The sequence below is a fragment of the Phyllostomus hastatus genome, unplaced genomic scaffold (assembly GCF_019186645.2).
Source record: "Phyllostomus hastatus isolate PE091 unplaced genomic scaffold, TTU_PhHast_1.1 phas_contig_196, whole genome shotgun sequence".
Taxonomy (NCBI): Eukaryota; Metazoa; Chordata; class Mammalia; order Chiroptera; family Phyllostomidae; genus Phyllostomus; species Phyllostomus hastatus.
In genome coordinates this window covers 13,224,292-13,239,982 of record NW_025333709.1, presented here as the reverse complement: position 1 = coordinate 13,239,982, position 15,691 = coordinate 13,224,292, and the positions used below count along the sequence as shown (strand labels likewise).

Here is a 15,691-nt window from a genome sequence, read left to right as displayed (position 1 = left end):
ACTCAGTGCCCGGGAGCTCGGGTGGGGATCCTGTGCGCGCCCCACGGTGTCAGCTTCGTGCAGGACTTCCGTGGAAAGTCGGTTCTGCCCCGTGCCTGCGTCTGTTTGTATTTTTTATTTATTTACACTTTTATTTTAATTTCATGACATTTATTTCCTTATTTCAGAAAAGTAAAATTATTTACCACATACTTTGTGTTCTTCTGACATGAGGAAGCCAGGCAGAAAGCAGATTTATGCATTTACTCTACTGTCGCTTAGAGTGAAATTGAAGTTTCAGTATTTGCATGTGAATAGCAGGTATCATTATTTATCGAGTACTTAATATAGGCCAATACTGGGCTCAACTGTATCCCATTTAACCCTAATCCCAACCAGGTAAAATAGGTATTTACATTGCCATTTCCGCAGAGGAGGATTTGAGGTTCAGATGGTTTAGGTGACTTGCTTTGGATCAGATAGATGGGTCTCAACGGCAGCTGTGCACTGACTGTCTCCAAAGGCCACGTGTCATGGAAAGGGACTACATTTCCAATGACACCCATTGGTAATGAATTTTCAACGAAGGGCAAAGTACTAAAGTTTTAGAGTTGGAAGTTGCCTTCCTTTCGTTCATATAAAGATACATTTGGAGAGCTCCTAATCCTATCCTACCTCTGACAGAACATGAAATAGATCTAGAACGTAGAAATGGCCACGTCCAAGGTCAAACCAACCAACCTGGATGGCGGGCCCTTTGATTCCTGCTCCACTGTTCTTTGTCCGTGGGGTTTCATGGGTTCTTTAAGAAGATAAGCTGAACATGGAGAATTTTTTAACAGAAAGGTAGCAGACTTTAACATTTTGGAATATAGGGGAAACTCCTTTGTCTTTGCTATGTACTTCAGAATTTTGATCTAAGTATAATATAAATACTGAAAAGTGTATATATTATAAGGGCTTAGCTCTGTGAATTTTCACTAACCGATCAGAACCTATGTGACAAGTAACAACAGCAAGAAATAAACCAACACCAACTTTCTGAAATCCTGTTCCCCAGACCATGCCTCCAGCTCTCAACCACCACCAGAGCCAACCTCTGTCCTGGTTTCCAGGGGCATGTATTAGGTATATCTGTTTCTGTACTTATTTATAGGAAGAACAGAATAATAAGGCGTGGACTTTTGTTGGTGTATCTGGCTTCTTGTGCTTCACATTACTTGTGGGATTTATGTACATGTTGATGTATAGTAGATGTTTATTCATTTTCATCGATGTATTTGACTGTAACTTTAAAGTATAAACTCTCCACAACAGTACTGTTGTAAGTGGAATTAATAGGTTTATTGAACATTAATTATTTAAATTGATTTCCCTGCCAGAACATTATTAGCCATAGTTTCATTTTGGTTCAGTGTGAAACAAAATAACAGATCTCAAATACGGTAACTTAGTGGTTACAATGCAAGACACATCCTAGCAAACCACTCTTGGGCTGGATTTTTATGCAATATTCAACACAGGATAACATAACAGAAAAGACAAAGAGGGCACCTTCTGAAAATACCCACAAGAGAGAGCTGAGCTGGAATTCCCACTTAGTAGCTTTGTATGGCCGTGCAAAAGGTTAGGTATGGCCTATTTTTAGGTGTCCTATGTGGAAATGGATCTACTAAGATAGATGGTAGAAAGCTACACCTCAGGAGTCGACAGAGATTTTTGTTTTAAAAAGTGGTAGGAAAAGAATCCCCTCTGATCATCTGCTTGGGCCAATGTACAACCTGGGATTGTCAAAGAGTAACACAACTTGGGGGCCTGTTTAAAAGCAAAACTCTTATTAACTGCCCTTTGGAGATTGTTTTACAGGCATAGAAATCAAGTTTTTATTATGTTAGTTTTTTTGTTTCCCTGGTTGCAGGAAAAAGTGAACTTAAATATGTCATGGCAGTGGCTACTGCTGGAGCATCCAGCGTTGGAGGTGGGTGGCTAGTGGTTTATCAAGGCCTTGTCCTTATGGAAGTCCATAATTTCCCTGGTGTCACTTTGCTTATATCAAGCCTCCCTCTCCAAATTGCCTGTTAGGAAATGTAGGTGCTTGTGGCTCTTCATTCAGCCCTAAAGGAAAGTCTCGAAGCTGGGTGGTATTAGATGGCTCTGAAGCACAGATCCACCTCCCGCTAGACAAGGTTGTTCGTACAAGGAAAAGAGCTGAGTAGGAAGACCCTGTAACTCCTAGTGATATGTCAACTATCTAGTCCGTGATACGAACTTGGTTTAATACAGTTGCCGTTAATGCCTTGATAACATAGTTTGGGCATATGACCTTCTTTCCTCCCTCCACATCCTACAGTAATAACTTGGATGCTTTCTCTCGAATTCAGAAAGAGGTAATGTCTCATTTTACCAAACATAATGAGCTTTTGATTTAAGGGGGGCAGATGTGGTAGGAGGCAAAACTCTTTAAGCTCTTATTTCCCTAGATGCTGTAGACCTTGTTCCTATTTCCAGAGCCCTGAATTTAGGATCCATCCTTTTTGCTAAGTCTTCTCTCCCTGGGTAATATTTCATACCTGTTGGAAAACCACATCACATGTTAGGATGCTACATTGCATCCATATGCAGGCATAAGTCAATAGTCACTCTCATATTAGTTGTGTGCTTTTTACCCTTACCGTGCAAGTAGGGACTAGTCTTACACACGACTTGTACCACTGACTAACGTGAGTGATAAACAAGATGAAAGCTTACTGTTTCTCCAGGGCAACTACTTGGGATTTGTAAGAACCCCAGGTCTGTAGAAGTTGGCCTTCTCACACCAGCCTGTGTCATTGAAAGGATCGTATTTTGTGAATTCTCTTGTGATCTTGTTCTGGTATGGGGAGGCAGGTAAGTAGGCGTATTTCATGGAGACTGATGAAGGTCAGTCCCTTTGGCGGAGCTGAGCACCCGTTACCTTCCTTGAACCTCCTTCCTGATTCCCGGGGCCTTTCGTACAACAAAACCTTTGGATGCAGCCCTCACAAAGAGGTCTTCCCAAGGGGCCTGTCTCTGTTGGGGCTGACACAGCGTTGCATGTGGAAGTGGGCAGAAATCTTAGCTAGAGTTGAATCTGGCCATCTCCTTTGACAGATAAGGAAACTGAGGCTCAGAATCATGAAGTGAATTGCCCAAAGTGGAAATGTGGGCCTGTGACACACCTAAATGAGGACCCATGCTCTTCTTACTATTCTTTTTCTTCCATTTTGTGCTGAATCAAGATCCACAAAATTATTCTGCTTATCAGATAAGGTTGAGCCTCTGTAAACACTTTATATGCCATGAGCTTGGCCTTGGTTCCAGCCTCATTACCCATCTTCTTTAAAAAAAAGTCTTAATGGTCAAAATAATGATCACCCGAGCACAGAAAGAGTGATTTGCAGGAGAAGCCCATGAAACTGCTGAAACACTAACTCGGAGAGGCTGATAGCAAAGCCTGCCTTCCTGTGGCTATAGCCAGCCTTCCACAGGAGAGAGGGTGGGTCACCTTTCATGTGATATTTGCAGGGCCCAGAATGAGCTTTCTGCCTGAGAACTGGGCTGCAATGTGACAGCATATATATAGGTTGCTCCACATTTAGGAACAGACTGTGTTCCAGAAGTTCACTCGCGAGTCACTGGCTTGAAACTTGGACTGCATTCTCCTTATCCAGTGAATTCCAGTCATCTCCGGCAGGACCTCCATCTCCCACAGCTCTTCCCTAAGCATTTTTGGGCTGCCCTTCCTTTTCCCCAGTCGATAAAATCCCTTCCTGGGAAATTTTCTTAAATGCTTAACCGTGGCATTCTTAAAGCACTTACTATTTTCTGCCCCCTTGGCCTGTGCTTGTGAACTTTATTAGATGCTAGAAGGGATGAAAAAAATACATACGACTCACAGATAGATGCTTTTGTGTAAATAACTGAAATGCCCCTAACTCTACCAAAGTTGCTTACATTTTTAGTGGGAAGTTTATTTAACTTCATTGATAAAACTTCAAGCTGAGAACCAAAGTTTAGGTGGCAGTGGCCAGTGGGGGTCAGTGGCATAAGCCCACCTCAGAGGTTGATACCTCTCCTCTCCCCAGAATTCAGGGCTCAGAGGGGTTCTAAGTGCCGGTTCGGCACTGCTCCCACGGTTGCTCAGGAGCCTTGCATCCTGAGTGGAGTAGCTGAGGGCCTCACTGCGACAGGGAGAAATGGCTTCCCTTTAAATACATGATATGTATAAGCTTGTCACAGAAAATTTAAGAATTACAGAAAAGCACCTAAACACAAAGAAAATTAAATATTACTTATAATGTCATCAGCCACTATGACCATCTTGTCAGTCTCCTTATCTTCTTTCTTTCTTTCTGAGTGTATGTTTTTATATGTAAATTAGTTGTTATACTTTTTTCAAACAACTTGAAATCTTAATGTATTTTGAATTTTCTCATTATGCTACTATATAGTTTTACAACAGTTTTAACGATATCATGGGACATATTCAGTGAGTATATGTATATGAATAAATATACTGCTCTATCATTTACCTAACAGGGCCACTGTTATTGGGTCTATGCACCACTCTCCAGTTTTCAGTAATGTAAACAGTGTAGCACTGGTAACCCTCACACCCCGAGCCTCTGCACGTATCCCTTTGTTCCTTCTTGAAGATGCATTTTTAGAATTAGAATTTCTGGGTTCACAGGCATGCCCATTTTAAACATATTTCATACATATTATCTGCGTTTCTTCTAGAAACCTGTATACCCATTTATATAATTGCACCAGCAGCATTTAACATTTATTTTTGGCTGAGCTGTAAGTGTGGAGGTAGCCTTAAAAGTGATCTTCTGGGTAAAGGGTTTTTCTTCAAAATCCTGTGTCCATTTGGGCTAGCAAACATAAAGTAAGATTTTATATGTCAGCACAAGATTTAGCCTAAACCTTAAGCTAATTGCTTAAAATGTGAGTTTATTTTCTTTCTACATTATGTCCTTAAGATATACTTGGGCCCTACTAGAGTGAAATTCAAATATCAAAGCACTGGAAAAATCTTTCTATAACAGAAAGAAAAGCAAAATGACCAAAACCTTTCCAAGGCTTGTTTGGTGGGATTAGAAAACAAAAACTGAAACAAACACAAAAACAAAAAAAACCTTTACTTATTAAGTCTTCCATTTTAAGACTAGTTGAAAAACATAATTTTCTCCCTTAGAATCAAGACAACTCAAACTCATTAAGGCCCAAGCTCTAGAAATAAGTACCAGGGGGAACTACTTGACTAATAGATATTATTTTAAATTTAATAATTTGTGTACCTCAGTTTTTTTTTCTGGATGGACCTCGCTAACTTCAGTTGGAGGATTTAATACCTTTCTTAGTAAATGAACTAAGTTTTTGAGGGTCAGTAGCACTTTAAATTTTTAAATAGTACCAAATTTAATAAAATGTGAGGTGCTTTATTTTCAGTTTTTGTAAAGAAACATTGCTAAATAATCTCATTGAGTGTTTCTTGTCTAAATAATCAATAACTCACTGCATTATAGATGAAATAACCTGAAATAATTAAGGTAAATGAAAATGTCTATAGATGCACAGACACAGCAGTTACACATCAGACACAATCAGATTTTAACCATGCTTTCTAAAAATCTCTTATCTGTGGGCCTAATAAGCATGCTGCCTGCTTTATGTTTAGATTAGTCCAATTGAGTACAACTCGGATTAATTTTCACATTATTTTTGTTTTAATGTGAAAAATGCCAAAAGCAGATTTTGAGATTCACGTTCAATTACAGGCAGACTCATTGGCGAAGAGCTGGCCTGCCGGAGGTTTTATTGGAGATGAGAGATTGTTACTGAGGTTGTCTATCACCTCCAGTTTATGAAAAATAAATAGATGGATGGATGCTGGGAGGCATTAACACTGCCCACGGCTCTCTTTTTGCTTCCCCGAAGGTGCTTTTGTGCAAAGTAAGATTTGATTTTAGAATGCCCCTAGACTAGAGGTTTTTGTTAATATCCTACCTTGTCACTGACTTTTGTGCCCTGTGGAGTCTCAGCTCAGATGTGTCCCAGAGACTCAGACCCTGTGCTCAGAAAATGACATGGGTTACTGGGACCAACTAACTTCTCTAGGTATTGGGAGCAAGCAAGTGAATGCCTGTTAGTAATGATTAACTTTAGAAATATTAGCAATTCTGGGAAGACCCCTTACCTTTCTGGAAGAATGCTCTAGACAGGGAGTATTCCCAGGAATGGCAGTTTCCAGTAACATAAAGTTGCTTCAGGTCTTTGCTGTGCTTTGGATTGGGAATGGATATTATTTTCATGTTTGAAACTTTAGTTCTTCCCAGAAGGGCTTTTAGGAATCCTTATGCTCTTTTCAGCTGCTATCAACACTCTTCCTCTTAATTTTCTCATGTGTAAAATGGGTACACAGATAATCTTGATTGGAGAGTTTTGAGAACTAAATTGAGATGTGGTATATTGGGTACTAATTTTAATGGCTAGCTCCTCCAAGGTCTGCTCTCTATGTTTCTTCTCTGCTTCTCTTCCTTGAAAAGTTTTAGCTTAAACTCATTCTTATCATTTATTGAAAGCTTATTAAAAATGGACAAAGATATCCATACTAATAGCTCTTCTGTCTTCTCACCTGTGCCCAATAATGACATCAAAACCAGTTGTCTTTGCTATTGTCTACTTGTGTATTTGAATCCTAGTTATTTGAGTTGGATTGTGTTTATGTTTTAGAAGTGGGCAGTTGTCTGACATATAGAGGGTAGGCAAACCTATTGTTTTGGGCAGGAATGGAGAAGAAAATACAAATGTTACATACTTGGTTAGATATTTTTGTTATAAAATTAAATCACTCTCTTGAAGGTTTATTTTCTGTCCTGTCACTAACTCTAAGGACAGATTCTCCTGTGGTTACCAGCGTAGGAGCCTTGGGAAATGTTAACTGAACCATTGAAGGAAGAAATCCCAGCAGGATGAATTCTAGGTTCTGTATAGATCTGGAGCATTATGGGCACTCCACAGATGTTAATAAATACCTCTTTCTATTGTCGAGACAAAATGGGGTCAATGGGAGTGTGAATTGTGGTAGGTGGAAGGACCTTGTACCTGAAAAGGGGTGTGTTTGTAGAAGAGGAATCTGGACATTGAGTGAAAGATCACTTTTTGTTTTCATATCGAATTATTGCCCGTGTATAAGGGCTGTCATTCCCCCTAAAATTGTGAGCTCCCTTGTGGTCATGTCATATGCCTTCTTGGCTGTCCTTGCGATACGTTGCTGTGGACACAGTAAGGCTTCAATAGATCTTTGTTGATTGAAACGAAATGTTTGGAAATCTTGGAGGCAGAGTTGACGAAGGGAGGAAAGCAGGGCTGTAGGGAAGAAGGAAGGGAACAGTCAAGGCAGAAGCACAGTGAAATGCAGAGACTGCCTGGGAAGCTGGGAAAGACCAAGGTTGGTGAGCAACTAACAGAGTTTATGCTCTCCCGAGGAAAGGGGGAAAAAAAAAACCTGAACAGGAGAGAAATTTTAATCTGAAGAGCTAATTAAGCAAATTATAAGACCTTTACCATATCCCTGTCCTTAGAGTTGTAATTTTTAGACTTTAAAAAATAGTGGAGGATTCTCTAATGTGTCCCAAGAATCAGTTTATATTTTGGTTTGTACTGTAAAAGAAAACTGGGGGGAAAATACAGTATGCTGTGGTTTGTAAGTCCCATCCATGTTTTCCCTCCAGCTAACCCTCTTTGTGATGGTGAAGGGGAAAAAATATAAAAACACCTCTGGTTTCATTGGACGTGCTGATTGATTTAATAAAAAAGTGGAATTAGGTGGCAGAAACACAAATAGGAAAATCCCAGCAACGAACTGTGAGCAGGTTAAAATATCAAAAACAACAGTACACAATGCCCCAGTGCAGAGAACTTCTCTAAAAAGTGTGAATAGGATTAAAAAAACAAACAAGCATGTCATGGATGCCTAGCATTCGACGGACACAATGAAAAACAGCAGAGAATACCACGACTCAGGGGCCTCTTGATGATAATGAGTGCACGTCGACTCTTCCAGGTCAAGTGACCAGTGTTACTTCACATTTGACTGCGTGGAAGGGACAGCAAGTGACCTTTCCCCCGAATTTTAATAATTTACTGTAGTTTTACATTAAATCAGAATATAATTTGGAAGAAAATGAGTGTTTCTTTGTGGGGAGTGCAGAGTAATGTCACTAATTGCAGGCATGAAAGCCTTCCCGAGGTTGTATTTCCCTGTTCTTTCTTGATTTAGAAAATTAAAACTACAGTAATTTTCCACTTTTTGTAAGAAGGAAAATGTGCCAGTAAAAGGTATTCAGCTGACTTAAAATGTCAAAGCTTTAGGCCATCTTTTTATGGCCAATAATGACAAGCTGTCAATTTCGTCACATTATTCAGGAATTTACCAGCAACTTGTTGCAGGCGTGGGAGGACACAGATCTCTTACAATATTTGTGTCTGAAAAAAGAAACAGACTGTCATTTGGGGGGATTCTTTTGGTTTTTCTTTCTTTCACTTTAATACTTAAGCAACTTTCCATTTCAAATATGTGTTAGAGCAAATTAACGTTTTTTTTTTCTAATGCACAAGGAAATGAACAATAGAGGACACATTAAATTAACCTTAAAAGAAGAGGAATTTGAGTCGATAGTGCTTTAACACTTTTTAGATACCTGGGGAATTTTTTCAGATAAGTTATTATCAAGTAAAATAATTGAGCTGATTTTAAAAGGATATTGGGATTAAGATTTTATAAAAAGTTGTGTGTTCACAAATAGCTGTACCTTTCCCCGGAACGTGGAAGGGTTAAATCAGACCACTGTAGTGTTATGAAAAACGTGTTTCCGTGGTGCCTGGTACCTTGAGTTTGTTATGTATTCAATATGTAGTATCATCATGAAACAGTTGCACCTGTGTGAGCCCTCATTGTCTCAGGGTAGACGCTGAAAAAATAAAAAAAAATGATTAAAAAGCCCCAGAAATGAATATTTCTGCTAATCGCAGGTCGGTATTTTTCCCTCACTCCACGGACATTCTTGGTCTCGAATACACACCGCAGGACCCAGGGCACTGGGGCTGGAATCCAGTGTTTGTTCAAAAAGGCACCCTGAGGCAGCTCAAGAGGCAATGCTCCGTGTATGCAAGAGAAAGCAGCCGGAAACTAGGCTGATCAGGGCACAGCAGCAGGGGCTGCCTTGCGAACACTTGTTTTCTGGGAGCCCAGGACAGGAGTGGAGACACTTAGAAGGGACCCGAAAGGGTGGTATTTTGTTGCCTGTTCTCCTTACATGGAGCAGAGCAAACTGCAGGGACACTTTAGGAGCTGGTGTTCCCTTCTACCGCGGGGAGAGCCAGTTTCTGGGTGGAGGAGTTTGTTTGTATCTTAACAAATACAGGCTGTTTTGTTGATTAAACAAACCAGAAGAAAAAAAATCGTGCCCCATTCTTTGCTTTCAGACACTTCTCCAGTTAGAAAAATGTCTCATAAAAAATGCATCATGTGATAAGCTCTCGCTTTAGTCCCAGACGGAGCTAGAGTCCACTTGGAGGTCTCAGAATTCTAGTCCTCAGGGAGTACACGTTTTAGCTAAGAATATAGTTACTCTGTCTTGAAGCAGGGAGCTTTGCCACTTGCTTGTTTTAGAAGGAAAATAAATTAAAAGAAGATTGCAGGGGATTTTAGTTATTATATGGCCAGGGCTCCGTTTAGAGTCTGTGGCATTCAAAGCTGGCTTTAATCGCAGCATGATGCTCAAAGCCTCCCAAAGTCCAAGTGTTTCTTTTCTTTCTTTCTTTCTTCTTTCCGTTTTTTTTTTTAAAGCGTTGCTTCACTGAGGCAGAGGGCTGCCTTTGAGTGACGTCACGAGTTTGAGCAGCAAGCTGCACAGGAGAAGGGAGGCTGGGTGAGTGACAGCCCAGCCTACTTTTTAATAGCTTTGTCATGTGACTGGGGACTGTAGTAAGACAGGTGCCTTCAGTTCACTCTCAGTAAGGGGCTGGTTGCCTGCATGAGTGTGTGCTCAGTGTCACTGTGGATTGGAGTTGAAAAAGCTTGACTGGCGTCATTCAGGAGCTGGATGGCGTGGGACATGTGCAACCAGGACTCTGTATGGAGTGACATCGAGGTGAGCTGGGGCTGGGCTCGGCACTGCAGCCAGTTGCTGGAGCTCTCCTCGCGATGCAATTATTCCTGACAGGGGGGAAGGGCTTGGGCGAGGAGAGGAGGTAGAAAAGTAGCCCGGGCAGGAGCTTTTGGAAAGGAATCTTAATCTTATCTTAACTCCAATAAGTTTGCTATTTTAAGGTGGCTCTGAGATGCCACGAGCAAATCAAAGCTTAGCTGCTGTCATCCGTATCTGTTGCAGTTGGAAACTCTTTCCATGTGCCTTTGGCTCTGTTTCTACTCATATACAATATTTATGCTCTAAGATATTGATATGAATCAGAAGCTGAAGTCTTTCCAGTGGTATTTAGTGGCCTGGTTGGAAAAATGCCATTTCTATTTATAATAAGATGAAGATAAAAATATTAAAATGGATGTTCTCAAATAGAGTCAGTTTTGACTCGAGTCTGGATTTTTTTTCCCCCCGTGTCTCTGTGCTCATCAGACAGAGAACTCAAAAATCCTAAATAATCCTGCTGGGCTCTTTTAGATTGCTTTTCTCACAAAACAATGAAGCTGATTCCTTTAAAACTCCTCCATGTGGTTGAAAGATTTGGCCAGCAAATAAAGAGAGAGAGAGAGAGAGAAAAAAAAGTAAGGTGCCAGGTTTGCTAGTTGCGTCGGCGGCAGGGAAGCCAATGGTTAAATCTCGCTGTACCACGGAGAGCTGCCTGAAGCCGGAGAGAGAATGGAGTTTATGCAGGACTGTGTGTGGAGCTGCTCGCTGCTCGTGTAAAAATAGACGGCAATACATCAATTCCACAGTCTCTGCTGGCTACAATTCATACCAGGGGAAAGAAAGCAAGCCGTTTCCGCGGAATCTCTGGAGTCTAGAGTGACAAGCGGGGGGGACGAGGGCCTGGCGTGTTTGCATTCCGCACACTGCAGTGTTCTCGGAAAGTTTGGGCAAGTTGGGAAACAAGTGAAACTTTCTCTGGACTCTGGTGAGATGGAACCGAATTGAAGTGCATGGAGGATCTGGGCTGCTAACAATGAACCAGGCAAAGGACGCGAGTGCTTCCTCTGGGTGGCTGGGGGCACGTAGGGTAAGGGGGAGGGTCGAGTGTCACACGTGATTTGATTAAATAAGATGTCCATGTGGTGCAGCGATACACATCTAAAGTGAAAATAATTTGGCCCAGGCCGTCAGCGAGTGCATTTCTCCTATCTAGCCAGGCATGCCCTGGATTCTTAACTCTTTGCTGGGTTTGCAAATGGGGCTCGGTGTGCCCTCCCTGCCTTGGCAGAGCATATTGGGGGATTGCAATGGTTCTCGTGTTGTGATTTCTCGGGAAGGTGGCATAGAAATGGGTAATTCCTATGTCGTGTAGCTGTTTTGAGTCAGGGTTGTAAGTGGCTTCAAAGTCCTGATTTTCTTCGAGGAGCTGGCATGTCCTGTGAGTGATTGTCTGGCTGGCACGGTGGGTCTCAGCAGCTGTAGTTCCATTTTCCCCTCCAGTATTATTCCTGCTGCTGCTAGGAGTTGATTGAGAAACTAGATCGTATGGAAATACAGCAGGTTTAACTTTCAGCGTGGGAATTCCTGGAGTCATTGTAAACAAGTGTCAGAACCCTTTAGGATAGTGGCCCTTTTATTTTTGTCTTAAGGAGGTGAGGTCTCGGGCTAATTGTCCAGCTGGGGATTGAGTTGTCGGTTGGCTGAGACTGGCCCGCCGCTCCTCTGTGGCGCCGCAGACAGCAAGCTGCTGGGAGCCTCGCCTCGGCGGCGGCGGCGGCAGCAGCAGCTCTGGGAATCACCTCCGCCAGTCTAAAATATTACGAGCAGCAGGTAGCGTAGGCAGCTTTCATTTTTTGAATCATTAATGTTTGCTGTCATCCTAAAACGTATTATGCCCTTTTGCACATAATGACAGGACAGCGCGTGGGTTAATAAAGGCCTGTATCACTCCAGCTACTCAGTCCCCGGTGTTGCACAGTTTAATGAAGGCGGCGTACAATAAGGTTACCAAGATTGATAGAGACGACGCAGGACCTACACTCTGCTAAGGCTGTCGTTCTTAACTGCCCCCCCCCCCCACCCCCGGCCCCTTCCCTGTCTTGACTGATTTGTTTTAAAGAAGTATGATTCTTTTTTTCATGAATATAACTAATGTGGCCAGGTCCACTCTTTCTTCTCTCTCTCTCTCTTTAAAATTTACCATCAATGGCACAAAAACCTCCAAAAGGTTAATGGAGAATTATACTTAATTATAATGATTCATAATCATCAGTGCAGTTAGGCTAATTTATTGTCTGCTCCTTCACTAAGAGAAAAGTCTGTTGGGGTGAAATAACGCACAATAATTAGCCTTTTGTGTTTAGCAACCACTTTATCCTCTTAAATCTTATTATAAAATTAAGGCGACGGTAGTGCAGTAGCTGGCAGAGTTGCACGGAGCCGGGAGACTGTGGGTCTGTAACTGTCGGAAAGCACACCTGTTACAGATGCGTGGGGAAGCGGTGAGTGTCGGCCTGGCAGATGAGGACAGCTACAGGGCTCGGGCTGGTGAGCCTGGCATCACCCAAAGGCCAAGCAGAAATGAATAACAGGGACACTCGCTGCCACTAGTGCGTCTTAGATGATCAGGAGAATGCCACATGCAGAAGCCCTGATTTTATTAGCATGTCAACACTGGCAAGAAGAGCACATGCTCATTTTTCAACCATAACTTAAAAGTGAAAATGAGGAAGAGAGAGAGAGAGGGGAAAGGGAAGGGAAGACATAGGTAAGTAACAGCACAGTAATACAAAAAAAAAAAACCCAATAGTCGATCACATTTTTTTGATGGTTTTCAAAAGTTACTCAATACCGTCTTATGAAAGGTTAAAGGGTTCTGAACTAGCCATGCCTGGAGAGGGCAGCCAGGAAGAGCGAGGCAGCAAGAAGTCGCCCATCGGTTCCTTGCTGGGACGTTCAGCATGTCAAAGCAGGCTTCTCAGTTGTGCTCTGTGCAGCAGGAACCCCAGCCAGATATCGAGATCTGACGTTTCCTCACTCTGATATTTTTATTGCTGTTTTTGTTGTTTCTGTGTTTATTTTTTTTTAAGGACTATCCCTCAGTGAAATCCAAGTGGTTTTTGCACCACTGAAAAAGTTATCCCCTTGTCCCCCACCTGATCGCGTCGTGGAAGAGTTAAAACGGTGTGTTTGTGCTTAGGGGTAAGCAGTGTGGGCGAGTTGGAAGACTGGGAAGTGTTATACCCAAAACAAACCAGGCACATTGCGCCGGGTGTGAGAGACCTCTTCAGCCCAGCCTCTGCTTGCTTGTGAGTCTAGTCAAGGATACTGATCTGTAACTGCGGCCTAACTCAGATAATAAGAAAGGAAAGACCAATACAATGATCAGGAAAGTTTTGATGGGGAGGTTGGCCCTTTCTTTGCATGGCCTCTGTGCCTGCGATGTGGGATCTCACCGGGGCCTGGTGGTCTTCGGGAGCAATGCAGCAGTGTTCAGGCCCCTGCAAACTCCCCTTCCCCACTGCCGACTCCATTGCCCGGTAGCCACGTCCCAACATGGGACTCGGATCACGCTGCTGCGTATGACCCGTGCAGTGTCGCCTGCCAGGGATGACAGGGGTGCTTGAGAACCATATCTGCATAAAACTTGTTTTCTTGGAAATCTAAATGTCAAGCAGGATCTTCAGCTCTCTGCCCAGCTGCTGCCTGGACGGGAGTGATTTCACAGCGTCTCTCCTGACCCCTGAAGGCAGGGCCGTGAGGGTTCCACTTCAGAGTGGGCGCCTGCTGAGGCAGACACTTTGGCGTGTGGGTGGATAAAGTCCCATGTCTCTGGCATCACGAGATCCCTGCTGTGGGAAGTTTCTGTGGGGTTCTTCGCAGGAGGCAGTGAGGAGTCAGCAGCCAGATAGCCAGTTCGAGATTACAAGACCCCTGTTTTGGTAAGGGTGTCCACTTTCCTCCAAAAGCCACAGTGTGGGACAGTTAAAAGACCACCTATTCCAGGCAAGGTGGTGAAAGACAATGCCAGCCTAGGATAGCCTCGGTGACAAGCAGCCCAGCCACAGCAAAGCATATTATAAACCTATCAATATATCAAAGTCATTTTTAAAATGGCAAAGAAAAGTCCCTTTCAATTCACTTCTAGTTTAGGAAATGCATAAATGATAAAAATGTGCTACTGTGATTTTTCTTTCCAGATGTCAGATGGTCCCAGCCACACACACACACACACACACACACACACACACACGATTTGCATGTTAGACAGAGTGAAAGATATAAAAATTATTTTTAAAAAGATGATTTTTGTCTTTCATCAGAAGGCATTTGATTTTGACCTATTTGAGATGCAGTTCAGAAGTTCATGAAAAGTCAAGTGAGACTAAAAGATTTAAATCACAATTCAAGAGAACCATGAACGAGTTAGAGGACTTTGCGTCATTAGTTGCTAAATGAATTATATGGATTATGATGGTTAAAAGGAGCGTACATGGAGGAAGTTTCCCTAGGAGAGTTCTCATATTCTATTTTTCATTTAGCAGTTGTTTATTTTGTGTCTGTTTTGTGTGATGTCAATTCCAAAGTAAAATCAAATTTGTATCCCTCCCTTAGTGGGATTATACTCTAAGGGTAGGGTGAAATTTCGCATATAGTCAAGCAGAAAACAATTTGAAACTTAGTAAGTGCTGACTATCAAAGAGGCACAGACATGCCTTGGCTGGTGTGGCCCAGTGGATTGAGTGCCAGCCTGCAAACCCAAGTGTTGCCAGTTCGATTCCCAGTCAGGGCACATACCTGGGTTGCGGGCCAGGTCCCCAGTGGGGGGCGCTCAAGAGGCAACCACACATTTATGTTTCTCTCCCTCTTTCTCCTTCACTCCCCCTCTCTCTAGAAATAAATAAATAAAATCTTTAAAAAAAGAGGCACAGACAAATCTAGTTGACTTCTAACAGGAAGAATCAAAGACAGCTCATGGGAGCATGGATTTGGAGGTAGAATTTTGGATCAAATGGATCAGGCAAAGTATCCTTCAGGAGCAAAGTGCGTTAAAGAATTTAGGATGTTTTTTCTAGTGACCGAAACCCTGGAAACCAGCTTTGGTGGTGTCGTTGAATTAACCAGGCTTAATTCCTATCACATGCTGTTGCAGTTTAATAAATTCCTGAAGTTAATGAAAGCTTTTTTTTTCCTCCTGCCTCCTGCAGTGTGCTGCTCTGGTTGGTGAAGACCAGCCTCTTTGCCCAGATCTTCCTGAACTTGACCTTTCTGAACTAGACGTGAACGACTTGGATACAGACAGCTTCCTGGGTGGACTCAAGTGGTGCAGTGACCAATCAGAAATAATATCCAATCAGTACAACAATGAGCCTTCAAACATATTTGAGGTAAGGACACCCCTTGGTGAAAATTAATTCCTCATTGCACTTGGCTGGGGCCAGACTCCGTGATTGTTGGCCTGAAAGCACAATGGCTTCTTACTCTGCTTTCCTCAGAAGACTGTGTGTCACCCTTAGGTGCTCGGCACTTCATATTTT

At 42.4% G+C, this 15,691-nt stretch overlaps 1 protein-coding gene across 3 annotated transcripts in view; it reads left to right on the top strand.

Moving 5' to 3' along the window:
* Nucleotides 1–15,691, top strand: part of PPARGC1A (PPARG coactivator 1 alpha) — a 631,109-nt gene that overhangs the window by 522,796 nt on the left and 92,622 nt on the right. The window contains exons 1-2 of one of the 3 annotated variants that reach the window (XM_045834041.1): nucleotides 10,009–10,157; nucleotides 15,362–15,541. In XM_045834041.1, the coding sequence (XP_045689997.1) occupies nucleotides 10,110–10,157; nucleotides 15,362–15,541 (228 nt within the window). In that variant the 5' untranslated portion in view covers nucleotides 10,009–10,109. Of the gene's footprint in view, nucleotides 1–10,008; nucleotides 10,158–11,145; nucleotides 11,242–15,361; nucleotides 15,542–15,691 lie in introns of those variants that run through there. The other 2 variants (XM_045834040.1, XM_045834042.1) reach the window with 2 other exon arrangements.